At 45.0% G+C, this 26,623-nt stretch overlaps 1 protein-coding gene across 3 annotated transcripts; it reads left to right on the plus strand.

The window, feature by feature from the left end:
• Positions 1-8,606: 8,606 nt before the first annotated feature.
• TIGIT (T cell immunoreceptor with Ig and ITIM domains) lies at positions 8,607-21,464 on the plus strand. 3 transcript variants are annotated; one of them, XM_045088409.1, is made up of 5 exons: positions 8,612-8,906; positions 9,937-10,266; positions 12,321-12,427; positions 14,133-14,185; positions 19,249-19,407. In XM_045088409.1, exons 1-5 carry the CDS (start codon positions 8,843-8,845, stop codon positions 19,286-19,288), a joined length of 594 nt encoding a protein of 197 aa, XP_044944344.1. In that variant the 5' UTR covers positions 8,612-8,842; the 3' UTR covers positions 19,289-19,407. The 3 variants fall into 3 exon arrangements, with proteins under 3 accessions (XP_012916404.1, XP_044944344.1, XP_004761467.1); XM_013060950.2 differs by lacking the exon at positions 14,133-14,185 and having other exon boundaries at positions 8,607-8,906; positions 19,252-21,464; XM_004761410.3 differs by lacking the exon at positions 14,133-14,185 and having other exon boundaries at positions 8,704-8,906; positions 19,249-21,464.
• Positions 21,465-26,623: the final 5,159 nt, after the last annotated feature.

Below are 26,623 nucleotides of genomic sequence, written 5' to 3' on the forward strand. Positions count from 1 at the left end.
TCGATCTTATCTTCCCTCCCGCCATGACAATCACCCACGTCCACAATGTTTTGCACCTCATAGTATATGTTTGCAAACATTCAGTCTAAGCATGCCCGAGTGTCCCATCATGTTTCTGAAGTGTTGCCTAGGAGCACACGAATCTGGGTATGTGAATTAACACTGTCATCGCAATGCTGTCCAGGCATTGGCCGCACGCCAACACTTGTTACTGCTTCCCCGTGTCTTTGTATCATTTAGATGTATCTCCTTGCTCTGAGATTAGATAGCCTTGCTTCAACCACACAACTACCTTTTTCCTTTTTAACCTCGTAGAAACGGCTGTCCTCTAAATCTACCTTTGCTGGTCTCTGCCCACCATTCGCACGTAGAGTCTCCTTTGTATTTTATGTTATGTTTGTTTGGGTCTAAGGCTTTCTACTTAGATTGTGAACACCTTGAATAAACTTTTTCTTTTTTGTATCCACCATAATGCCTAGCAGAGCAGTTTTGCAAAGGAAGTGCTCAATATTTGTTGATTGATTGACATGAAGAAATGTGTTAGGGCTGCTAGATTTGTTATGACAGAGAATCAGGCAGCCTTAGCTCAGACTAGGAACTGCCTATCCCATATGAGGAATTTGGCTAAATACTGAAAAGCTCCTTTAGTTATTATGACATTTTAAATTAATTATATATTTCCAACTGTATTTTTCAGTTTTATGCATAATTATTATTATGCTAAATGGTGTTTATAGTTAAATGTGTGGTAGTTAATATAAGCGACTGAGATTAGGAATGTTTTGCAGCCAAACCAAATTCATTTTTAATTGTTCTCTTCTCCCAGCCTTCCTATGGGCAATCCCTCTGATGTAGGCGCAGCTGAATTCTAGTCACCCTCTATCATGTTTAGGTAGGTTAAAAGATGGGGACCCCAGAGGTCAATCCTAAATAGGTGGGGGCCTCCTTATAAGGGGTCTGGCCTCCCTCCTTCCCCAGCACCGGCTGATGGTCCTTGTCCTTGGGCTTCCCCATCCTGTCTGTGCCTCCTGTCTGATGTCCCCGCTCTCCTGTCCCAGCCGTACCTGAATGTTTCCTGTCCTTCAATTTTGACAGTTTACTATGAATTTTGAATTTATACAGAAGTAGAAAAATAATACTTAATACCCATACTCTTACCACCTATATTTAAGAGTCAACACTGTGTACCTTTTTAAAAATTATTTTTTAAAGTTTTAAGAATCACGGACATTACATTTCACACTTAAAAACTTCAGCAAAAAACTCTAAAAAATCTTCCTATGTCACCAAATGTCATTATCACCTGTATTACTTTGTTAGGGCTCATAAAACACCCACAGATACCACGACTGGGTAGCTTAAATAACCGAAATTTATTTTCTCATGGCTTTGGAGGCTAGAAGTCCAAGATCAAGGTGGGGGGAAGGTTTGGCTTTTTCTGAGACTTCTCTCTTTGGCTTGCAGGAGATGATTTAAAAGAATATAGTGGGGCGCCTGGGTGGCTCAGTGGGTTAAAGCCTCTGCCTTCAGCTCAGGTCATGATCCCAGGGTCCTGGGATCAAGCCCTGCATTGGGCTCTCTGCTCAGCAGGGAGCCTGCTTCCTCCTCTCTCTCTGCCTGCTTCTCTGCCTACTGGTGATCTCTGTCTGTCAAATAAATAAATAAAATCTTAAAAAAAAAAAGAATATTTATATTTCAGTAAATATATGATTTAAAAGACTATATTATATATATTGACTACAGAATTCATTCATTTAAGAATATATATATTCATGTGTTATGTATATACATAAATCATGTATTGATTTAAAATCAATTATATTGATAGTTCAAATTCAAATTTAATATTACAGGGCTTTATTTAATTATTTGAATTTATACTTCTATTTTCTCTATGCTGAAAACTTGGTTTCTAACAATATTAATATACTTATTTATTATGTTGTTTTTTTAAAATAATAAGAAAACTGAATGACCAGAATATATTTATTTATCCTAGAATATATCCTACCAAGGAGATACAAAGTACTAAGTTTTAAACTCAGTTAACTATTTTCTCTGCATGGTTCTGCTATTAATTTTTAATGCAATTAGATTAATTTTTTTCTTTTTTTTCCCTTCTATTTTAGGGACGGCCTTTTGTTTTTATTTTTACATAATATATGTTAGGGCCAATTTAATGTTAAAACCTGTTAAACTATTAGGGCCTGCTTAGCCAGAGCAACTTCCTATTGCCATATTGTTGTTTACATCCATGGACTTCATTCCAGGAATAAACGTCCCCATAGTTCCTGGTATGGTTCTGGGTATCGATTCCAGAAGTAAACGCCTTAACAATAGAAGCCACATACGTTGGGTCTGTGGTTATGCCCTATAAAACCAGCCCGTGAGATCGGGAGGGGGTTGCTCTCTTCGGAGGTGGCCCTGGCTGGTCAGTCTGACTTTTAACGCTTGGCATAGAATAAGGCTTTGCATAACTTTCACTTTGCCTCAGTCTCATCCCTTGGATCATGGACCCCAACAATACACATATTTTTAGATATGTAAAACATTTACATCCTAGAAGTTAAAAGCTATACCCCAAGAAGTTTCTCTTCCATCCCAGCCCCCTCCCCCTCCACTCCCTCTTCTGCCATCTGTTAACTAATTAAAAAAAACTGAATTCTGATTAATTCTTATAAGGTTTCTTATTAGAAACAGGCAAAATTGTGCTCATATTCGTATTTGCCTTTACCCTTTCCCACGAGGGTCGCATGTTATACACACTTTTTGGACCACACCTCTTCATTTCATAAGTCTGGAGACCACTCCATATTAATACATGGAGATTACCTTCATTCTTTCCATGGTGGCCTAGTTGTGCATCACATGAAGGTGCCAGAATTTATTCAGTAAGGGACTGGGTGTCGTAGTTTATTCAACTCGACTCTTGTGGACATTCGAGCCATTTCATGCTTCTCTGCAAGTACACATAATACCTCAGTGAATAACGTTGTGCATATGGCATTTCGTATTTGTGAAGTTATATCCTTAGAATAGACTTCCAGAAGGGGAATTCCTGGATCAAAGGCTAAACACAGCTGTGACCTTGAGAGATACTGAGGAATTCTCCTCCAAAGGAAAGAGAGCATTTCGTATTCCCAGCAACATTCTGTGGCAGTCCTCACTTCCGCTCAGCCTCTCTGGTAAAAGTGTATTGTTACAATTTGGACTTCACCCAGTCCAGTGGGGGAAGGAGAGACATGGTATCACAGTGTAGTTTATTTTCTTTTTATTTTGAGAGACAGTTGGGGGAGGTGTGCATGGAGCACACAAGGGGTGAGGGTCAGAGGGAGAGGGAGAGAGAGAATCTCAAGTTGACTCCCTGCTGAGCACAGAGCCCCACGGGGGGCTGGATCTCAGGACCTGAGCTGAAATCAAGAGTTGGGCACACTGGACTGAGCCACCCAGGCGCCCTTCACAGTGTAGTTTTAATGCACATCTTTCCCTTTACAACTGGAGTTGAGGCATTTTCCATATGCTTAAGGAACATTTGTATTTCTTTTTCTATAAACCATCGGTTCGTGTATTTTGGCATGTTCAGGGTTGTTGGTCTTTTTCTTTTTTGATTTCTGGAAACTCTTTATGTTAAGGAGATGAATCATTTGGCTGTGAAATAAGTTCCAAATATTTATTCCTACTCTGTCATTTGTCTTTTTCACCTTTATGATTTTTTTAATGTAAAAGCCCTTTTTAAAAAAATTATGTATTCAAATTCCTCACCAAACTGTATTTATTGATTCTAGATTTTGAATCACAGTTAAAAAGGTTGACTTCACTTCCAGGTTTTAAAGGAATTCACCCATGTTTTCTTTTAGTATTTGTATGGTTTAATTTAAAAGTATGTTTGAATAGCTGACTCATTTAGGAAAGTTTTTTTGTCTGTGGCTTTGCACATTTCTTGTTAGATTTGTTAAATTTATTCCCAAGTATCTCTTCTTTCTATCTATCTTTCTTTCTTTTCTTTTCTTTTCTTTTCTTTCCTTCCTTCCTTCCTGCCTTCCTGCTGCTATTGTGAATGAGGGTTCTTTTCCAAATATCTTCTTAACTGGTTGATGATTGTATATAGGAAGACTATTTGTCTATTTATATTGATTTTATATTTTACCAATTTAACAAGGACAACTATAGTCTTTATATCTTTATTTCTAATCCTTATGTCTCTAACCGTTCCTCTTATTTATTCAAATTGGCTAATACTTTTTTTTTTTTAAAGATTTATTTTATTTATTTGCCAGAGAGAGAAAGAGAGAGCATAAGCAGGGAGATTGGCAGTCAGATGAAGAAGCAAGTTCCCTGTGGAGTAGAAGTCTGATGCAGGACTTGGTCTCAGGCCCCGGGATCATGAGCTGAACTGAAGGCAGACACTTAACCACTTAACTGACTGATGAGCTACCCAGGAGCCTGTGGCTAATACTTCTGGTAAGTGGTTAACTAGTTGCAGAAATAGTAAGTACCTTGTCTTATTCCTGACTTGAGTGGGACTACCTCTACTGTCTTCCCATCAAAAAAGATATTAGCTTTGGGGCTGGTGTGTGTGTGTGTGTGTGTGTGTGTGTGTAATTACATTAAAGAATTTACTGATTTTTATTTTGCTGACTTTTTTTTTCTTTTTAAATCAGTCACGGGATTGAATTTACTTTTCAGCATTGAAGGAAATGACCATTTGCTTTTTCTATGTAGATATAGTACTTAATGTAAATGAATTTTGGGTATGGAATCATGCTTACAGTCATGGAATAGACTGTACCGGTCCTGTGTATTTTGCTTAACATGCTACTGGCATCTGTGGGACAACTTTTATTTAGAATTTTTCCTTCATTATTTATAAGAGATCAGGATCTGATTTTCTTTTATCTTGTGCAATCCTAATTGTATATCAATTTGAAATTCACTTCATAAAGCTAATTTGGAAGTTTTCTTTTGTGTTGTCTATCTACATATTTTAAGTAACATTGAAATGATCTGCTTTCTAGAGGCTTGTTGTCGTCCCCCTGTGAAACCTTTTCAGTGGAGGAAGGAGAGAGCTTGGTGGTTGGGAACTTCTTCGAGTGCTATGATTTCTTGTACTTCTATTCCCCATCCTAGTTGTCTGGGATGCTGAGGGCTCCAGGCAGCAGGAAGTAGGTAGTAGGTCTCCAGGGGTAGAGGATACCTTTCTTAAGGCAGATGGAGCCTGGGGGTGGATTGATAGTATAATCACCTCTAGGATGGAGCAGGGACATGAGGGGAGTGATGTCGGTGGGTGGGTGGGCTGTGAATTAGATGCTGGAAAGACCTAAGCTGAGGAGAGATGAGCTGCTTCTTCCCAAAGATTTTTCTTCTGACTCCACATTCCAACCTCTCCTGGGGGGTCTCTGTCCTATTTTCACAGCTGAGAAGGCAAAGGAAATTTCCTACAGTTCACTGAACTCCTTGGCAGCCTCTGTGGGTGAGGTCCTCAGAGTCACCTCACCTGAGGGAGCTTAGACTAACAGTCAGCAATCCCGCCCTCAGACTCTCCTCATTTGCACTTGTCCTGAGCCAACAAGCCCTGTGGCTCGCAGACTTATTAAAAATCCGGAGGTCGTAGACATTCCTTTCATGTTGAATCTTTGATTTTCTGAGGCAGCTCTCGCCACGAGGGCTCTGGATCAACCACTCCACCGTTCAGGTAGCTCTGCTGTGAGGTGGCTTTTCAATGGCAGATGGTGGAGGGAGGTAGGCCCTTCCAGGTGCCCTGAGTGTCCACGCCCCCATCTTTCCCCTGCTTCCTCAGCCTCTGCACGCCTGCAGGGGGCAGGGGTCTCTGCCCACATCCACAGTGCAGCTTACCACCCGGAGGTGCTGGTCTGTGAGGTAGAGAGCGGGAGCACTTGGCCGAAAACGTACCCCCTTCTGTAGGATGTTGCACTTGATTAGAGGCAGGGAAAGGGCGGGAGAGGACAGCTGTGCTGTCCCTGGAGCTTCCCGCTGCTTCTGAGCGGGAAGGGAAAAGGTGGAGACCTTTGGAGATGCTGAAGCGCAAAGGCACCACTGAGAGATTGTTCTGCGCCCCAGGTCCCGTTTCTGGTGAACAAGTGGCGGGCCTTGTGAAAGGTGGGACCACTGTCAGCTCCCTGCGCTGAGTGCTGTGATCCTACCAGACCACAGGCTTCTAGCTGGAGCAGGTGTGGCCGGCAGTGGGCTCGGGCGTGCTCTACGTTCTAGGCCGGCACTTCCTCCCCCTTTAGATGCGAATGGAGTTCCTTACTCAACACCTGTACACCTGCCTCAGGGCTGACCAAGCTTGTCCAGCCCGCAACTGTCAAAGTCAGGGGAGAAAAAAAATGTAGTGACTGGTTTTAGAACTTTCAGGTAGAGACATGAATTAGCACTGGAATGCCCACAGAGGTGCACACTGCGATGCAGGGCTGTGCTGTGGGGACTGGGGTGACCCTAGGAGCTCTTGGCCCAGACCTGTTTCTCACCCCTGGTTGGCTCCGCTCTGGCTGGGGCTGCTGTCTAGTGAGTGGCCGTACAGGCTATGCTTCCAGGTGCAGCCCCGGGAGGAGGCTCCTGGAGGGACTCTTCTGTCTTTCACATTCCTCCAAGGCCTCTCAGAGTCTGGTTGGTACAGAGGCCACTTCTCTGCAGGCATGTTTTATCCTCCTATTTGTAGATCGTTTGCATATGACAGAAGGAAGGGGTTAGGAAGAGCCCTGGCCTTGGGGTCCAGAGACCAGGACTTTATTCCCGCCCAAAGGCATGACAGAGGTAGAAGAGGGATGGTCTCCTCCCATTTTCCTCTTACTTCTTTAATTAATATTATTATTAATAGTCTTACTGATGTAGTGAACCCTTCGTATGTTCCGGGTGCTGTATTAAACAGTTTACCACACAAATTCTTTTCCTGAATCTTCATCAACCTACAAGGTGGGGGGGAGGGGTGGGCACGATTGTTCTTGTTCACAGAGGAGGAAACTGAGGCTTAAGGAGATTGAGCAGTTTTCTAAAGGTCATCAAACCAAACTGAATTTGGACCTATGCATTTTTTTCATTGCAGTCTATTAATCATCACCCTCAAATATCTCTGGAAAGCACCATTTATCAAAATGGACTTGACCATGTTTCTCTTCAGACTGATTGCTTGGGAACAAACAGAGAAATTCTTTAACCGTTTTTAATTTAACTTAGCCTACGATTCTTGGGATTTCTGTTATATAAGACAGGTCCTGCCTTGTGCCTTTCACCCACCTGACGTAACGTGGGCTCCAAATTTGTTAGAGCCCAACCCCCAGTGCTCCCCTCTTTGTGCTCTGTATCCACTAGCTGTTCTCAGCTCCCCCACCCCTGGCTCCACTGCCTGGACAGCCAGTTTTGGAAACACTCTGCCTGTTCAAGCTGTGCACCCTCCCTGCGACGTACATAAGGTATGACAGCTTCTCCAATGCGGGCCCTGTGACTACTGGAAGGAGGTAGAGGAGATTCTCTTGATGTGAGCCTTGAGAAACGGGTTGAATTAGGGTAGAGAGAGGTCGATGAGGCATATGTTGTCTAAGAGGCTGGAGGTGGCCTGGTGGGAGGTGCACGGTCATGATGTCCATTTGGGAATGGGCAGAACCCAGGAAGGAGAGGAAACTGCTGTGAGGCAGAAACAGCCTGAAGGGGAGGAGGAGGCCAAGAGCCTGGGTAGCAGGGAAAGCTCAGGGTGCTTGCCTAGAATGGAGGGGCAGAACAGCAGGCTTCAGATGTTCCCCTGGTAGAGCAGCAAAAGAAACATTGCCCAGAGTAACAGACACAAGCCCTAGACACAGGAGAAGAGAGACCTTCTACCTCCTTTCCCCAGAGTACAGCCTCACTAGAGGGCAAGATTTGACCATCTGAAGGCAGGGTCTATGATTATTCACCCTTGTCTCCCTAGAGCCTGGTGCAGAGCCTGGTGTTTTGCAGGCCCTCGGGACTTTCAGATAAATGCAGGAACAGACAGAGGGTGGGTAGGAAGAAGGATGGGTCAAAGATAGGACTTGGTCATGAGCTGGGGACTCCAGACAAGCATCAGCGAACCCCTTTCCAGGGTCAGGCAACTGGGACTCACCCTTCTCTGCGTTACTGGTTTTCGTGGGAGTCATCAGTCTCAAGAAAACTCACTCATCTGGTCTCCTCTGATGTTACTGGGTTAGAGAAACTAAGCCAGAGTTCAACAAAGTCTCCGTCCAGATGAATAAGACCGAAGACATCCGAGTCAAGAAGAGGACTTCATTCAAAGGAAAGCTGCCCTGGTGTCCAAAACTTTTTGTCCTGCCTACATCTTGGCTCTGAAGTAGGTGCCTCTGGTTCATGGTTCATTAGATTTCAAGCACAGGTCCTGGTCTGTAAGTGCAGACTCGGGTGTCTCTTATGCGTGCACATTCCTTAGTTGGACGAAGCCAGGATTTGCTGCTTCTTCAGAATCTCGGGCATTCCCCAGATACACAGAGCCCTTGAGCCCCTGATAAAGACAAAGACTGATACAAAACTGGCACATTAAGACAGAACTTAAAAACAGTAGCTTGACTATAACCCAAAGATAGTGGTAACCTAAAGACCAGTGGGCCTCTAACCACATTTTTGTTTATTTTTTAGTGTGTTTCCTTCATGGTCTTTCTTGTGGCTTGCCCTATGCAGTTTGTATACTTGTTGAGGGCCTTTTTTCTCGGTCTCTGACATTTTTTTTGCTGAACTCAGTTTTTCCGAGACCCTCTCTCCTCATAGGCTCAGTTTTGGCCTGCCATCTGCATTCTGCCAGTTTCCGTGGCAGAAGAGGCCTCGGCTGCTTCCTGTGGGTCCCCGGCTGAGCAGAAGCATGCGGTGGTACCTTCTCCTGATCTGGGCCCAGGGCCTGAGGCAGGCTTCCCTCCCAGCCTCAGGTAAGGCCTAACACTGTGGCTTGGAACTGGAGGAAGAGGAGGAGGACAGAGAGGCTGGGAGTGGAAGTGGAAGTAGGCGTGAGGGAAAGAAATGCATGGTTTTCAGAGTCCTGTGTTCCCTCGTGTGAGACAAGGCAGCCTCTGGGAGGGAGGCGCAGTTCTGTTTTGGGTGGCAGATGAAGTCCTTGGGGTTGGTGTGTCTGACTGGCCAACCCAAGAGAGGAAACAGGGGGAAAGAAAAGGACACGGAGGAGGGATGATCAGTTCCCTCGTAGAAGTTCACTCCTGCCCCGTCGTTCGGTCTTCTGTCCTTGAGGAAAGTTCTAGAAAGGTGTTGTATGTTTTCTGGGGTTCAAAAATGTCTTCTTCACAGACTCCAGAGATTCTACCATTATAGATTGAATTTGCATTAGATCTGTTTCCTTCTGTATTTCAAACCATAGACAAGTGTTTCTGAGTGGGCACAGATGCTGAGGAACTCTAGTAGAATTTAATTTTTATGTTGTTTTTCTTTGAACCATTTGAGGGTGGAGCTGTGTCCAAGGTGCTGGAGGTGGTCAGTGCTGAGGAGGGTGGTTTTGTCTGGGAGAAACGGTTTCTCTCCCACCCTCCTTTCCTTCAGATTTTGTGGCTTTCCTGAAGGTTTCTCCAGGTACCCCAAAGGGCCGTCAACCAAACAGCCAGGTTTCATGTCAAATGATACTGTGCCCAGCACAGAGCTAGCGGCTGGAAGAGAGAGTAAAACAGAAGTGGTGGCTGACCAGGCTTGTATTCGAGGTAGGGAGATGAAATAAGACTGTGGAAATCCTCAACGAGCTCATCATGAAGCTAGATTACAGCAGAAGATCCTGAGTGGGGGAAGCACTCCATTGTGTAGCAATTATGGTCTATGCGGGGAGTGACAGGAAGGACAGGGGAGTCTGTCATTTCCAAAACCAATTCCAGCCTCAAAGCCCTCTGGGATTTCTGTGGGAAGTTTCAAGTACAGCTGTTGACCCAGGACCCACACACACTCTCTCCCCTTCCCCAGGAGCTGTGTCAGGCAGGATCACAACAACGGGGAACGTTTCTGTGGAGGAAGGTGGCTCCGTCACCTTGCAATGCCACCTCTCCTCCACCACTGCCAAAGTGACTCAGATCAACTGGGAGCAGCGGGACCAACTACTGGCCATTCGTCATGCTCACTTCGGGTGGCACATCTACCCAGCCTTCAGGGAGCGAGTGGCCCCAGGCCCCAACCTGGGCCTCACCCTGCAGTCGCTGACCCGGAATGACACAGGGGAATACTTCTGCACCTATCACACCTACCCTGATGGGATTTACAGAGGAACAGTCTTTCTGGAGGTCCTGCAAAGCTCAGGTATGCCCTCTGGAGCAGGAGGTGCTGATGAGCCTCACCCTCCAGAATAGAAAATGTGTTCCTGCCAAACACTCTGTAAGGGCAGGGTCCCTCGACCTCGGCTCACAAGCAGATCGCCCGGGAGTTTTAATGATGCTGATGCTGGCGCCCCATTGCAGACCAGCTGAAGCAGAATCCGAAGGGGTAAAGTTGGGAGGTGATCGGTTCCGATAGGTGATCCAGATGTGCAGCCAGAACTGAGAACCCCTGTTGTGGGTAAGAAGTGCACCTTATGTGTGTTTGTTGGGAAGAACAGTCGTTAAGGTCATTTGGGAAGGGTTTTCCTTTATTAGTTTAGCATCAATCACGCAAATTAGAATTAGCTTCTAGGTTGTATAGAGGATTAAAACGTAGTGTGTGCTAAGTGTAAATGTATGGTAATTTACGTTTGTGTGGTACTTCATAGTTTCCAGAAGGCTCTCACATTCGCTATCCATCTGAACACTGAAAGCGGGTCTCTGGAACATGGAGAAAGATGACTGCCTCTGAGAGACAGTGGAGCCGAGTGCTTACGAGCTCGGACTCTGACCCACCAGCCTGGGTCTAAATCCTAGTGCTGCTGTTGACCTCAGACAAGATGGCTTAGCTTCTCTGTGTATCAGTTTTCTCATCTGTGACATGAAAACAGATGTAGGATTGAATTCCTTTCTGTAAGAAAATGCCCTTAAACGGGGCCTGGGGTACAGTAGACACCGACGAGGTGTTAGCTCTGAATGCCAGCCTCTCCCACGGGCCTGTCTGACGGAGGGGAAGTATGAACTCTACTCAGGGTAGGAGGGCTGGTTTTCACACAGGAGATCTGGTTTCACTAACCTATACCTGCTGAACTTCTACCTGCTGCTGTCAGTTGTGCTGAAGATTAAGTTTTATGACTTAGCAAAAAATGTGTAGACAGAGAAGATAAAAGTCTACTTTGACAGTCTCTTTTCAAATGTTACTTCTTGGATGGCTCTGACACAGGTCAAGGCAGCATGCAGGGAAGAGCCTGTATCCTGTCTGGTACTGTGGACAGCCTGCCCCAGCCCTTCTGCCCCCAAAGCTGTGTTCTCCATGACCACTTTGCTCCCCATCTGCCTTCTTCCCCCTACATGTGGCCAAAGCAAGAGGCTGAGTCTGCAGGGCAGGAGGAACTCCTTCTGGGGTGCTGGGGCTCCCTCCCTCCATACCCTGTGGGTACTGTGAACACTGCTTGTCCTAAGTGACTGTGTTCTTTGGCCACCTTTCCCACGGTGTAAACCGTTTGTTAGAGGGAAGAGGGCCCAGCCTCTGCTGTCCCTTTCTTTCAAGGCTTCGCTGGACACCTGGGATCTGTGTGTCCTGTTTCTCTCACACCCTCCTTGGATCAATGATCCCACTTCTCTTCATAACTCCCTTTCTGCTTCTGCTCCTTACATTTTACATCTTAATAGAAGTTCACTTGTTCGTGCTTTAGTTCATACCGCAAATATTTACCAAGCACCTGCTGTGTGCCAGGTGCTGAGGGAAAGCAAAGGATAAAGCTCCGGAACTTTACTCCTGCCGGGGGCTCCCGGCTGCTGGAACGTGATAGGCTTCGTGCGTGAAAGGTTATTTGCTTTTTGCTCTCTTTTTGTACTTCAATTTTAATTTTTAATTAAACTTTTTTCAAGTAGGATTATAAATATGAAATTTAATAAAAGAAAATATTCACTGTCTGGGTCTTTTTTTTTTTTTTACCCCTGGATGTTATTGTTGGTTTCACTTCCTGATCATTATAGAAAGCGATTTTATCGACTGGAGGGCAAGAGTGTTCACAGCGGTCTGCTCTGGTGTCAGAAGGGGTGAGGGGTACCACTGTTTGGGAGATCGGCCGTTGATTGAACGATGAGCTAGGCCGAGGCTCTGCTGTCCAAGAGCTGGGCTTAAAGACCCCAGAACTCAGAGAAAGGCCTGGCCAGCCCCCACCTCTGTGCCCTGACACAGAGTTTTTCCTGTGTAATGATTTGCCTGTTGCTTCTGCCTTTCACCGCCTCATCTTCGTTTTGTCGTCCCTCCAGTGGCGAAGCGCAGCGCTGCGTTCCAGGTCCCACTGCTGGGAGCCACGGCCACCGGACTGGCAGTCATCTGTGTGGCAGTGGTCATGGTGGTCACATTAACCAAAAAGGTAATGACTCCGGCTGCACATCTCGGTCGTGGGCACCCCCCCACCCCCACCCCTCACCATCCTTTTATGTCCCTGTCCCGTCCACAGAAAGACCAAGATGTGGTCTCCTCTGCTGTTCATGCTTTTTGACGGTCCTTGCTCCGCCTTTCAGTCAAGTTGTTTACGCTCTTCTTCTGTTCCCTTCCTGGTCTGGGAACTCCGGCCAGAAAGGCTAGACCTGTATGCTTCCCATCTTGCTGTCACCTACAGTTCCTAGCTCCTGCCTGTCCCTGAAGCGCTCCCTGGAGAGACAGATTTATCTGTCGTGAGTTTGATGCATCTGAGGCATCCACCCTGTGCTAGGGAGTTGCGTCCATTAGCTTACTTAATTTTAGCAACCTTTCATCATTGCTGGACTACCTGGCACTTTAGGAAGATGAGAAATAAACAATCCCCAAATTTGGGAGTAAAAGGTACACGGCAAGATCAGTAGGTATGTGAATCTTCTGTCTAGCTGAAGAGGTCACGAGGCCGAATGAGGAAGTGGCTGGGGTAGTTTCTAAGGGCAGCACTGAGTGTGATTACAGGCAAGATGCTGGATCTCCCCTGCGCCCCGCCCAGTTCCTCAGATGAAACGCGGGGATGCTGGCCATTCTGCTTGCTCCCTACCACAGAGCTGTGATGAACAGGGGGCACATTCCCTGTGAAGGTATTAATGTGCTTGTGTTGTTAACGGGTAGCCACCGATACGGGAAAAGCATTTCACCACTTGTTTGGTCTGCCGTTTTGGACTTTTCAACACATCCTTAATTCCGGTCACCAAACATTTTGGGGAGGGCAAGAGTGGGATCGCCTACATTATTGTCCACCTCATCCTAGACCCTCCTCCCTAGTTCCGGATTCACATCCCCCAGCACCCCCGACAGGTTCTGCTCAATTAACAACCCAACTCTTCGTCCCTGACTTTGCTCTCTCTGGACCATGTACTGCTGTTGTTACTACTGATATAAGTGGGTTTATGGCCACCACCTTATTTTCTTCATATTTGTTTTGCCTGTTTTTTCCCTCTTCTTTCTTGCTGTCCTTTGAATTAAGTATTTATTATTATAAAAAAGATCTACCTTGTAATGAGGCTTTTTTTTTTTTTTTTGCTATTTTTTTAGCGGTCACCCTTGAGATTAGAAAATAAGACTCTTGACTTATTGAAGTCTAGTATAAATTAGTGCCTTTATCCTTTCTTGGATTATGTGAGAATCGCAGGACACGTTAACTGTTTTTACCTTCCTTCCCAACTTATTGCTATTAACGCCATGTATTTTAGTTTTAAGTTTCTTTTAAATCCTGAAAGAAATTAGTCTTGAGAGTCAATTTTCACTTAGATTTACCCTTTCTGTTGCTCTTCATTTCTCCCTGCATTTCCTATCTTGTAACTGGAATCACTGTCCTTCCGCCTGGAGAATACTATGTAGTATCTCCTTCTGAGCAGGTCATGAATTATCCTGGTTTTTGTTTGTCTGAAAATATCTTTATTTTTCCTGAACTTAAATGTGATGTATCTGCTTTGCTGGGTCTACACTTCCATGCTGGCAAGTGTTTTCTTTCAGCACATGGAGAACATTTTCCCATCGTCTCTGTTGAGAAATTATGTGAATCTTATTTTTGCTCCTTTGCAGATACGGCTTTTTCTTATGGTTCTTTAAAAATTTCCTTTCTCTTTGATTTTCAGCAACTGCACACTGATATTCTTAGAAATGGCAGGGACCATACCATACTCTCAAGGTGGGTAGGTTAAGGATAGCTTAAAACAGATGTTTACAAAGGACTGGGCAGCATATAAGGAAACCAAGAGGGGAAGTGTAGCAACATGTTGGTGTCACCCCTCATCTTTAGGGAGAGGATGATTACTAGAACCTGGAAAGAGATTTGTGGAGGGGACCACATTGAGAAGTACTGTAGCTTCAAGGGAAGGCTACAGCTGGTCCAAGGCCACTGCTGGCAGAGAGAATGCCCGGGAAATACATACAACCCTCATCTTACTTTCCTTCCCTCCGTTCCCTTACGGTTGCTCGGTATTGGCTGAAATGAAACTCAAAACCATCGGGATGGAAGAAAACAGAAGGCTGGATGGAGAGCGGAGTTTAGGGGTAACAGAGACGGCATCCACACCAGTTCTGCTCACAGACCTGGAAACTGGGCAAGAGGTCTTGACTTTCCAGGGGGTACTGAACTCAGCCTTCTCTTATGTACTCTTGATCTCTTGATTACACATATAAGTAACATCCTGTTGGCTTTCCATCTATATTTCTCTTAGGAACACTGCTTTGTTAGCCCATCTTAACATCCCTGTGGGTCAAGCTTCTCTGACTGCCACTGCCACTGACTTCGTCAATATAAGCTTAAGCTCTGCCATCTGCCCCTGTATTATTTTGGGGTCTCCTCATCCGTGTTGCTACCAGGGATCCCGTTCTATGAGAGCCTTCAGCCCCAGCGTACAGAGCAGATACCACGAAGCCTCCTAATGATGCTGGGGCTCTCTTCACTAGCACATTCCTTTCCACCTTTGTGAAAGATTGTCCTCTTGATCTTCCCTAGAACCATAACCAGCCACTGGATTTTCAAAATTATGTAGTACAGGCATTGGCTAAGTTTGTCCGTAAAGGGCCAGGTAGTAAATCTTTCAGGCTTTGTGGGCTATGTGGTCTCTGTTGCAACAGTTCAACTGCGCCACTGTAGCATGAAAGCACCACAGACAATATGCAAATGAATGAGTATGGCTGGGTTCCAACAAACTTTTATTTATAAACACTGAAATTTGAATTTCATATAATTTTCATGTGTCATGAAATATTATTCTTCTTTTGAATTTGTTTTCAACCACTTAAAAATAGAAAAATCCTTTTTAGCTCACGGGCAGTACAAAAATCTGTGGTGGGCCAGATTTGAGCCATGGGCCTTAGTTTGCCAGTCCCCGATTTAGTAGGTTATATTGGGGAAAACTCTGTTTTTTTTCCTCTTCTCTACTCTTAACACTGCACAGAACACTTCTAAACACCAGATGGGTGGGTTTATTCCCACACTGACCAATTCTTCTACACCATCTGGGTGTCCTACAATCAATTCAGTTCTGACACTATCTACTTGGAATCAACATCAGAATCCACAAATTAAGGACTCAGTCCTACAAGACTGCCCTCCCTTCAGACACCAGCTGTAAGTCCCAGATTGACACCTGTACTTCTGACTGACCGGCTATAAATTGAAGTTCCTACAGCCCCCCTCCTTGGGTTTGATAAGTTGCTGACAGCTCAGAGAACTCAGAGGAACCCTTACTTACATTTTCTGGTTTATTATATAACACAGAAGACGATAAAGGATACAGATGAACAGCCAGATGAAGGAGGTATGGCAGGATGAGGTCTAGAAGGGTCTGAAGCACAGGAGTTTCTGTCTCTGGAGAGTTGGGGGTGTGCTACCTTCCTGGCATGTGGATGTTTTTAGCAATCTGGAAGCTATTTGAACCCCATCCTTGGGAAGGATGTTTCTGGAGACATCATCGCTTAAGGATGATTGATTATGAACTCATTTTTCAGCCCTTCTCCTCTCTCTGGAGAAAGGAGATGGGGTGAGGTTGAGAGTTCTAAGTTTCAAATCATGGCTTGGTCTTTCTGGCCACCGGCCTCCATCCAGGAGCCCACCCAACACTGCCTCATTGGAACAAAAGAGACTTCTATCACCAGGAGATTCCAAGAACTTTAGGAGCCCTGTGTAAGACATTCTTATCATTCAGGAAATTATAAGGGTTTCAAGGAGCATGGTGTCAGGAATCAGGGTTAAAGACAAACATTAGTAGAAACTGAGGGAGAGGCATATATATGTATATTCTTCATGGTTTCACATACGTTCATGATAGCATCACCACTTCTCTGAGCATTTTGTGGTTTTTTGTTTTGTTTTCATAAATTGCCAAAGCAGTGTTACCTTCCCTCTTGACAGCAGTGTATCAGCCTTCTCTTCTGGGGCCCTTGTGAGGGTGTTACATCTTAAGTCATGAGATGGGTCCCAATATTGACAAGTTACCCTCAGTCTGATCTCATAGTCTACTTGCCCCAGGCCAGACTTTCACTCTCAGGATTCAATCCCAGTCATGTTCTCCCATCGTTGCCAGTACATGTTAGCCACATCCTTTAGGCACAACCTCTCTCCTCCCTCAGCATTCTCGGCATTTCCTCAGCTAGGGCAGGCTGTGGTTTTGCCCTAAATATGGGGTCAATGGCCTATAGGGCAGATGGAGACAGGTGCTAATGGGGCCCTAACTTCCATCAAGAGAATGTGGGCCATTTTTGCAGCTCCAGATGATGCAAGGGAAGCAGGTGGTTCTCCAGTGCATCTACCCAGGGAGCCTCCTGGGAGTCATAGTGATCTTTCCTTTTCTAGACGCAGGAGACTTGCCCAAGCTTAGAATTCAGCCTGTTTGGAAGTTCTATCTCTTTTACAGTTAGGTCCTGTGCCTGGTCTTCAGTGCTGGAGATGGGTGTTTCTTGAAAGGCTGTCAAGTGTTGCTGCTTCCAGGTGTTGACAGATCTAAGCCTTTCATGTTCTCTCCTCAGTGCCTCAGGGGGAATTGAGTAAAAGTTACTCAATCCCACAGTTCTAATAATCACTCTTTTCCCATACTTCTCAAATGTCAAAGATGTGGCCTCAGCTCAGAATCCCCTTCCATCGGTGTCCTGTCCCATCTCACAGCCAGTGGTGGGATTCGTATTCCCATCTAGCTGGGGAGGTGTTCCCCTCCACACTCAATTGTGTTAGACCCAGTCCCCAGAAATAGAGCCTGACATGTGAATTCTGGTGACAGTGATTTATTGGGATGGACTCTCACGTGAAGGGTAGTGAGGGAAGCAGGACAGGGCTGAGGGAAGAAAGCCCAGCTTGATGTGGTCTCGGCTGGAGACGTGGTTGCAGTACGAATTGTACTCAGAGTTGGTTGGACCTTGAGGCAGGGAGCTGACTCTGAACACTCACCTCAGTCATCACTGACCACTGGCTGCTCAGAGAGGGTCCAAGAGCCATTCTCCAGAGAAGAAGTGGCTGTGAGCCACCCACCTTCTGTAGTCCCAGGGTCTGGGGTATGGGAGCACTGGTCAGGTAGGGAGGATCTGAGCAGGGCACCAACAGCATTCTCTACAAACCTGGAGAGCCTGTTGATTGCATTGTTTAGGAGCATGGACTTGGGAATCAGATAAACATAGCTTCAGATCCTGGCTCTCCCGCATGAGTTGCTGTGGTAGGGTCTGTAAAATGCGAATAATTATGATGCTGCCTATATAGGATTGTGGGAAAACTCGAGTCAAATAATTCATGTAAGGCATTTGGCATTTTTTCTGGCATGTTACAATAAGTATTAGTTGTGAAGTTCTTGTAATTATTACAAATTTTGTAATAATCCTTCAGGCCCTGAGGAACCAGGCCTAGAGAGAGAGACCATGGTTTCAAAACCACAGGCAGGAGTCAGGGGGTCTCTCCCCACTCACTGATTCGTTCATTCCTTTTCGCTACTATGGTGGGTTCCTACCCAGAGGTGTGAGGAATAATCGTGGTCATCATGGGTCGTGCTGCTGCTGGACTTAAAAGAGGACCGCATCCCTTGATGTGGCCCAATCTGTTTAAAGAATATAAATACCCAATTCCTTCCCAAAGAACTGATTGTGACCTTTGGTGCTGGTATGCTCTCATTTCCATTCTTAGGTGGGCCACCCTTGTCCTGGGATCTTAAAACCATTTTGGCATCCAGGGTCTTCTGGGAAATGTAAACAGGCCTGAGAGGGTCTCTTAGCTCTTTGGTTTTCATTTCCTCCCACGCAGGAAACTCTGTGATTGTCAGTATAAAAGAGATGGGGCTGAGGGTTGTCCTAAGGGCCCAAAGGGAGCTACGGAGATTGCAGCTGGGTCCTTGGAGGACAAACATTCCCCCACCCCCCCAGCCCCCGGGAGAACGTGAGGAGGCAGGATGCCTGGCAGTCATTGTGATGGAAGGGGACACACCGATTTCTCCTTCCCCTCACAGGAGGTCCCCTAGGAACTTTTCCCAATAGCTGCTTAGCAAAAATATGCATTTATTTCGTTGTAATCAATCCATACAGTATCAATATTTTGGAGTACCAAGTATTATGAAGTGCTTCGGTAAACAAAATTTGAGTCTGGGCTTGCTGTGACTGCCCAGGTCTGGAGCTCAGGGCAGAAGTTTGTGGGGCTGGTTTGGGTAGAGATCTGGGACTCTTCAGGGGGCAGAGGGACATATGGGTGAAGTGACTCAGAGAGTGTTGAGTACAAGGAAACAGAGGGCAGAGCTCTGGGGAACCCCTTTATTTGGGGAGCTCATGTGGGGGCAGGAAAAAAGCAGTCCTGGCTGGAGGGGAAGATGGGGTTTCATAGGAGGAGGAGAACTGAGAGAGTGATCCCATGGGGACCAGCGAAGGAGAGCACTGCCGAAAGGCAGAAGTCCACAGTGTCAGATGCAGTCAAGAGAGCAAGAGAGGTGAGGCAGAAGGGGGTTTACTGGGCTTACTGAGTAGTACATAGTCATGGGGTGCAGGGCTCATTGCATGGGGAGCAAGTGTAGACTCACTGGAGTGGTTAGTCCTGAAATCCAGCTGTGTGAGGCTGAGCAATGAAGGGTTAGGGAATTGGTGTTGGTAAGAGCATAGCCTTGCGTGTGTGTGTATGTGTGTGTGTTTAAGTGTGTAAGAAGGGAATAGAGAGATCACTGTAACCATGTACTATGTCAGGGAGTACCTTCTGAATAATGTCACCACATCTTCACTTAGTAGTGTGTTTGCTTTTAGAAGAAATCTCGTCCAGTCCATTGTGCGGAAAGTGGCCTAAAGACCGTGGCACATGAACAGGAGGAATGGAATGCCCGCATTCTGTCGTCACCTGGAAGTGGCGGCGAGGCAGGCACGGCATCCGTGGGCTGCTACCTGGAGCAGAGGGAAGAGGCCTATGCCGAGCCTCATGAATACTTCAATGTCCTGAGTTACAGGAGCCTTGGAAGCTTCAGTTTCCTGGCCGAGACTGTTTAGGGGCCAGAGGCATCATCTGGGAGATGCATTCCTGTGTCTGCGGTTCCGGGAGTGGGGGTGGTGGTGGGTCTGTGGTCTCAGTCGCTGCCCTGCATGCGTGCAAGTGGAGGTGCAGTTGAGGAGAGAATGTCATCCTCTTCCTGCATTTCCTCTGCCCCCTCCCTTCTCTTCCATTGTAGCAGAGCCAGAGGGAGCAGCTTGTATCTTGATTCTAAGGGCAAAGTTAAACCAAAATGACTTGGTTTGGAATCTAGCAGGTGGAGCGAACCCTGGGGCTCTGAGAAATGCCTTCCCCCTAGTAGCCCTGGGTGGGGCTTTGGTGGTCTGTGCCCTGGTAGAGTCTTATGGATGGTGATGGTGATGAAGAGGACGACGGTATGACCCATCTCATTTCTCATGGTCATTTCCATCCACATTCACACATCAAGGCATTTTAAGAACAAGGCATGGTATCGGCTTTCATGGGGAGGTTCGAGCATGATTAAACCATGCTTTTGGATCTCAGCCCTTTTAGACCTTACACTTACATGGAGGGAACAGTGAGGCTAGCATAGCGAGAGCAGGAATTTTGTCCAAGGTGAGCCGAGAAACTGAACAGAACGGCTGAAATTCCCTCATGGAGGATCCCGGCACCAAAGGAGCGCACAGACCTTTTTTGGATTTTATTCCCTGGGCAGATAGTTGAAATCTCCTTCTGTTGGCTGTTCACGGAGACCGGGGATGGCTGGCAGCAGGGGACCCGAGGCCTTCCAGATGCGGCAGCACGGCCTCCACTGTGGGAGCTGCAGCCTAGTCCTTGGCCAGAACCTACCACCTTCTAATCCACTATGGAGTGGATTCTTTCCTTCAAGAATCTGTGTCCCACCAAAAGGAAAACATGGGTTTTTAAAATAGGGACTCTTCCAGGGAGGGGGGGGAATAAAAAGTGGGTGATCAAGTGCTTAAAGATGAACACCCTCTCCCTAGATATTCTGAACCCTTAAATCTGAACCTAAACCCTTAAAACCTTTAAACCCTTTAATCCACTCCCTGAGCTCTTTGTGCTGGTTTAACTGGCATCCCAGTCTGCATCACGCCACCACATCTCCTCCAGGAGCGAGGATGGAGGCCGAGCTCACAGGGGACAGGTTTTCTTAACTGAGCGAGAAAGTGAAGCTAGGCTGTCATTGGCCAGGGCTGGAATCAAGCACTGTTCTGCTCCCTAAGAATCAGGCAGGCTGATCAAGAAGACATTTCAACTCCTACTCCTTGGATTTTGATTTTGATTTTTCTCACTTCTCTACCAAATAGGTGTGTGGTTAGGAGCCATGAGTCGAAATCTGTCCCGAGGGCGAAGTCCTTTGGAAGACAGATGGATGTGTGTAAAATGCTGTTAGGCACCACGGTGGTTCACCACACTCCTTGCAGAACTAGTGCAAACTGCTTGTGAGTAGAACACAATTCATGGACTGGAGATGAGTTAAAGTGTAAAGATAAAAAGGGAGAGGCAGTTTGATTGGGAGGAGATGTCTACTGGGTCAAGGCTAGACTGAGAGTGTTATTTAACGTGGTGACAGTAACTGGGAAATATCTACAAATACCATTTAGATGGTGATAAAGTACAAAAGGACCCATGGATGTTATAAATGGGTCAGGTTCCTAAAATGAGATTGAATTAGACAGAAAATTAATTTTCAAGTGGAATTCACTGAACTGGATTTTCCATGGAGAGCCAGAGAAGACCACCCCCTAAAAGCCAGGTTCCTGGAGACCCGTCCTTTGCAGCCATCCTCCACGGGTAGCCGTCTAGTGTGTGAGATGTGGTTAGTCTGCATTAAGATGTACTGTGCTAGAAGTGTAACCTACATACCGTATTTTGAAGGCTTATTGTGAATAATAAGAATGTAAACTATGATGTTAGTAATTTAAAAATATTGATAACATGTTAAAATGATAGTATTTGGGATAGACTGGATTCAATAAAATGTTATTAAAATTAATTTCATCTATTTCTTTTTACTTTGTTCCTATGGCTACTAGAAAAATCTAAAATTGCATATGTGGCTCCTGTTACTTTTTTTTTTTTTTAAGATTTTATTTATTTAGTTGACAGAGAGAGATCACAGTAGACAGAGGCAGGCAGAGAGAGAGAGAGGGAAGCGGGCTCCCTGCTGAGCAGAGAGCCCGATGCGGGACTCGATCCCAGGACCCTGAGATCATGACCTGAGCCAAAGGCAGCGGCTTAACCCACTGAGCCACCCAGGTGCCCCTCCTGTTACATTTTTTTTGGACCATGCTTCATTAGACCCTAAACCCAAGCCAAGCAGGCACCAGGGACAGATGTCTATCTCTGACTGGTGGTCTCTTTTGTTCTGATCCATAATAGGGTTTGAGGAAGCTTTCCCCTCTTACTATGGAGGGAAAACACATAGGAAAGGACTTTCCTTTTGAAAACGTGTAGGAAAAACGTGTTTTGAAAACATGTTGTGAAAAACACGTAGGAAAGGATTATGGGAGAGATGGAGGTGGGAGAGTGTTAAGTGCACATAGGGAGTAATCCCAAGCTCTCTCGGAAGGGGAGAATAAAGGAATTAATGAGTGAGAGTTTGGGGAGGAATAAATATACTGATTCTCAATCTTCTATTATGTCACATTTGAAGCCTGAGCTTATAGAATCTGGTCTATAATGCAGAGAATTACCCTGAACAAATAAGATAAATTTTGAGTCATGGAGCTTTGAGACAGATGATCTTCATGAGTAGACAGGGTCTTCCTGTGCAATTTTAATTTTGCTCGTTCCTTCTCACCTGTGGGTTCTTGGAGATGCATCATCACATACTCAGATTTCTACAGATCCCATCAGTGCTGAGCTGGACAGACATGACATGACATGACTACTAGATTAGACATCACAATTCTAGTAATTCCCTTGCATATGGAGAAAACGCAGAAGAGGTATGTTTACAAGCCATTGGATGGGTCTACAGATGCTGTGCATTTGGAAGGGCTACCACCAGGAATAAACATGGCGGTCCTCTTCTATTCTCCTGTGTCTTCCTCCCCCCCTGTGTTCTTCCTATGATCAAAACAAAGCAGGAGGCCAAAAGCAGGCTGTGCGTTTGTGTATTTCAGACTCTTCCCAAAAGGTATCTGAGGTTCTTATATTTTAAAATTTTGTGTTTGAAGTGTGATAAATTTTTAAGCGGTCAAACATATCCTAGATAGTGATGACTTTTTAAAAACAGGGAATTGTCATTGCCTTCAGTCTCCATATTTGTGTTTACTATTAAGTTGATCTCAAGACCCACAGATGATTCATTTGCTCCAGGAGGGTAGAATAGTCGAAGATTTTGCGGTAGCTGAAACAGTAGGAAAGTGGAAGGAGAGCTGTCTTTGCACACTTACAGGGATGCCGTCCGCAGGAGGATGTGGGCCAAAGCAGCCAGTCCACCCCACCTTGCGAGCAGCAAAGCATCATCCAACAAATGAAATTGTTATTTTAAATCATTAAAATAAATGATCCATCAAGATGCTGTTCGGGTTCGCAAAAATCAGATACAGGCAAACCTCGCATCATGAAATGTTGGCTTTTTAAAAATTTTCTACTTCCTAGAATATCAGGAGAACTTAGGGGCTCAGTAACTGAGTGGCAAGAAGTCAATATTTAAGTTTACGGAGGTCACCTTTCAGCCCGGAGTTCTCCTTAAGACTATCTCCATCTCCCAGGCCTCAGCCCAGGCGTCTGTGCTCCTCACTCAGGCGGGAATGTCCCTCCACACTTGCCTCCTCCAACCCAAGGCCTGCAAGTCTTGGGGAATCCCCAAACTCAACTGCTTATTCCTCGGACCCTTCTCTGACATACCCTACCCATGTATCTTTCTGTTAGTTTATGAACTTCTGTGGCACTGACCGTCTGAATAGAACCACTTAGCTTTTGATCTTATAGGAATCTTTATTCCTAGTTGTTAGATTTCAAGGCTTACCATCGTTAAAGTAGTTTTCTTCATTCCCTTCACAAACTGCACAATGTTGAGTGAATATAGGTGCCTACTGAAGACTTGGTGAATTTACTTCAGTCGGGTTGACTGCCCTAGGGACAAATCTATCTCTATCTCGCCAGTGATTTCTGTGAGGATCATGAGGTTAGAGAGCTCTTTTGGGTAGGGCTGCCTATGAAAAAAGGACTATGGGGCAGATAGGAGCCTCTTGGGGGTTCCCCAAAGTCATCAAATGGGGACATATTTTGAGCCACGAGCTTTCCTTGGATACAAGGGTAGAAGGGTGTAGTGTCACATGAGTATTTCCACAGGAGGCAAATAGATACCGATTTGCACATGGGATGGAGAAAAAAAGAAGTAAATCAATTTAGATGGGAGTAAATGAGCCATAGGATCACATGTGAGTTTTGGGCAGGGGAAGAAAAAGGCCCAAATTTATCTTATGTATCCTAAAGTGATTTCAATATCAGCAATTCTGGGATTCTTACATCTTGTATCAAGAGGGCTGATGTGTTGAGAATTTCTCTGGCCTTTAAAGTATAATCCTTAATTTGGATCTCTCCACCTAGACCTTGATCACAGGGTATGAGAGAATGTGAAAGACCATCTGGAACAGAAGCCTTGCCACAATGTAAAGAAGACGCAATACAAAACCCAGAGAAGATTTTTTTTTTTAATTATTCCTTCATATTCAAACTTCACAAACAGTGTGAACTTGTACAATACCTCGGAAAGTGAAACTTACAAAAAAAGTGCTGGTAACATTTAAAAAAAAACAACAAAAACCCCAAAAAACAAACATCATTCTTAGCAACATCAATTACTCTTCCACACAAAACAGAAACCTTGTAAAATTTATTTTCGTATTTTTAAGGCGTAATACTTCCGTATAAAGTATATGCAAGAGATAAAACTTCACAGTATTCCAAAATGTCACAATAATAATAATAATATAATAGTATAATGAAGCGCTACAGTTAATTTTTCTTTTTTTGAATGTTTTTTTTCCTGTTTAAATAACAAATACAAGTCACAGGTAAATATACGTGAGAAAAATACGAGGCTAATATTAAATGGCAGGTAAGGGTACTGTCACTGTAAGAAAAACTGGCAGGATGTGTGTATTTAGTCTATATTTTAAAGCACTTGATAGAAAAGGCGTATGCAAGGTTTTTCAAAACAATTTCTTGTTTGTTTGATAACTGACAACAATTTTAAGAGTATAATGAGAAAAAAAAAAGGAACAAACTCCTTCTCAAAACTATTGACCTGCTCATCCCAAACCACGCATATACTGATGGATGGATGGATGTGTGTGTTTCTGTATACATGGGTTTATAGGGTACACAGATTGATACAAGCAGTGTTCCATGCCCACCTGCAAAGATTGGAGGGGACAGTCTCTGCAGTCCTCGAGCCCAAGCTCCTGTTGGGAAATTATTCTTTCAGTTTAAAGCTCGCTCTTTCCTTGCCTTTCCCTCTTTCCAAACTCTTCCCCAGTTCCCAGGTCTTCGGTCTGAAAAGATAATCTGGTTAGAAAAGTTGCCCTCCATTCAAAGTTCACTGGGAAATAGATACTGCGTGAACAGTGACACCCACACGGACATTGAAAATACCACTTGGACGAATGAATGTGTGCATGTGTGTGCGTGCGTGCGTGTTTGTGTGTACAGTAGCAATTGCAAAAAAGGGACCATATTCCTTTCCATACTAAGATACAATGTGATAAGAAACATTTCTGTGCAGGGAAGAGGGCTTCTTTGAATCTTATCACAACACTGTGGCGGGGGAAATCAGGAAATGGGTTCACCTTTCAGCAGTCACCACAGTAAACTTCATTGAGAACGCACGTGCCCAGACGTCTGGACTGTGCACGTGTGTGTGTTAACAGCTAGCCATTCAGCCAACAGGTAACAGAAAGACAGCAGATAGCAAAACACGTCAATAAGGTGCTCAAAGAAAAAAGTGGCACCCACTCCTCGAATGGATGGCCACATTAAGGTGCTTCAAAAAAGTTTTTTTTTTTTTTTTTTCAGTTTTTATTTCAAACATTAAGAGAGTACTGCTTTGCACACGGTAGTTCTGAGCCAGGCCAAGGGTTTTGAGATTTCTGACATCTTCCATTGAAAAGGGCTTTCACTGTAGTTTTATTCAGTTTGTCGTGGGTCACTTGAGTCTAAAGAATTTTTTTTTAATGGCCAAAAACTGAAATCAAATCAACAGGACTAAAAGAAATAACAGATGAAATGGTATAGAACATGACTGCATTCCCATCGGATCAAGATGGTTGCGCCCACTTTTCCTCTTTCGCTAACACTGTTCCTTTTTTTTTCTTTGTTACAATCCATTCCTTGTAACCAAAATCACTGCAAGTGGCTGTTTTTATTTTTTGTGATCTGTTGCAAGAGTCCAACCTTGTTTCCTCTGCTGCTGTTTGTGTAGCATCTGTAATGAGCTTCTGGATTTATAATGACCATCTGATTTTGTTATGTGCACGTGTGTGTATATGCACATATACACACCTATACATGTATAATATATACACTATATATATATGGATATATATAGGAAATGTGTATACATTTATACATAATATAGTGTATATTGTTTCAACTGGAGATAAACTGAACTGGGTTCATACACTAGCATGTGTTTATCTTTCCCCTGCTCCCTCTGTACATTTTAAACAGTCTGGAGCTTTTATTTATTTTTTTAAAGTGCATTTTCAATGCAGAATAACTGTAATCCACTGATTCCTTGGAAAAGGTTTTTGATGAGAAAAATCTGACGGTTCTCAGCCCCAAGCAAGAGAAACCTGGGTTTTGTCGTGCCGGGGGCTGACGTGGCAGTGCCAGGCTTGTGCCTGAGTGATTACTGGGCATTCTGGACTCCGGGCACCTAGCAGCAGCAGCAGCAGCACCTTTATGAGAAGGCGGAGATCAAAGAGGAAGAAGGAAGGAAAGCTCAGATGAGGAAGGATGGGTTTGCGGTGTGTTTGCAGGTCGGAATTGTTCACTTTGTATGGGTTTGTGCAGTTCCCGCTTGGCTTCGGCTAAGAGATGCCATGTAGTCCCCTCCCCGCCACCTGACACCAACCTGCCGACGCCCCCCGCGCCCGCACTGCTCCAGCGTCCCCACTCCCCAGGCTGACTTCCGTGTCC

The sequence above is a fragment of the Mustela putorius genome, unplaced genomic scaffold, assembly GCF_011764305.1.
Source record: "Mustela putorius furo isolate JIRA1106 unplaced genomic scaffold, ASM1176430v1.1 tig00003834_pilon_pilon_pilon, whole genome shotgun sequence".
NCBI classification, from domain to species: domain Eukaryota; kingdom Metazoa; phylum Chordata; class Mammalia; order Carnivora; family Mustelidae; genus Mustela; species Mustela putorius.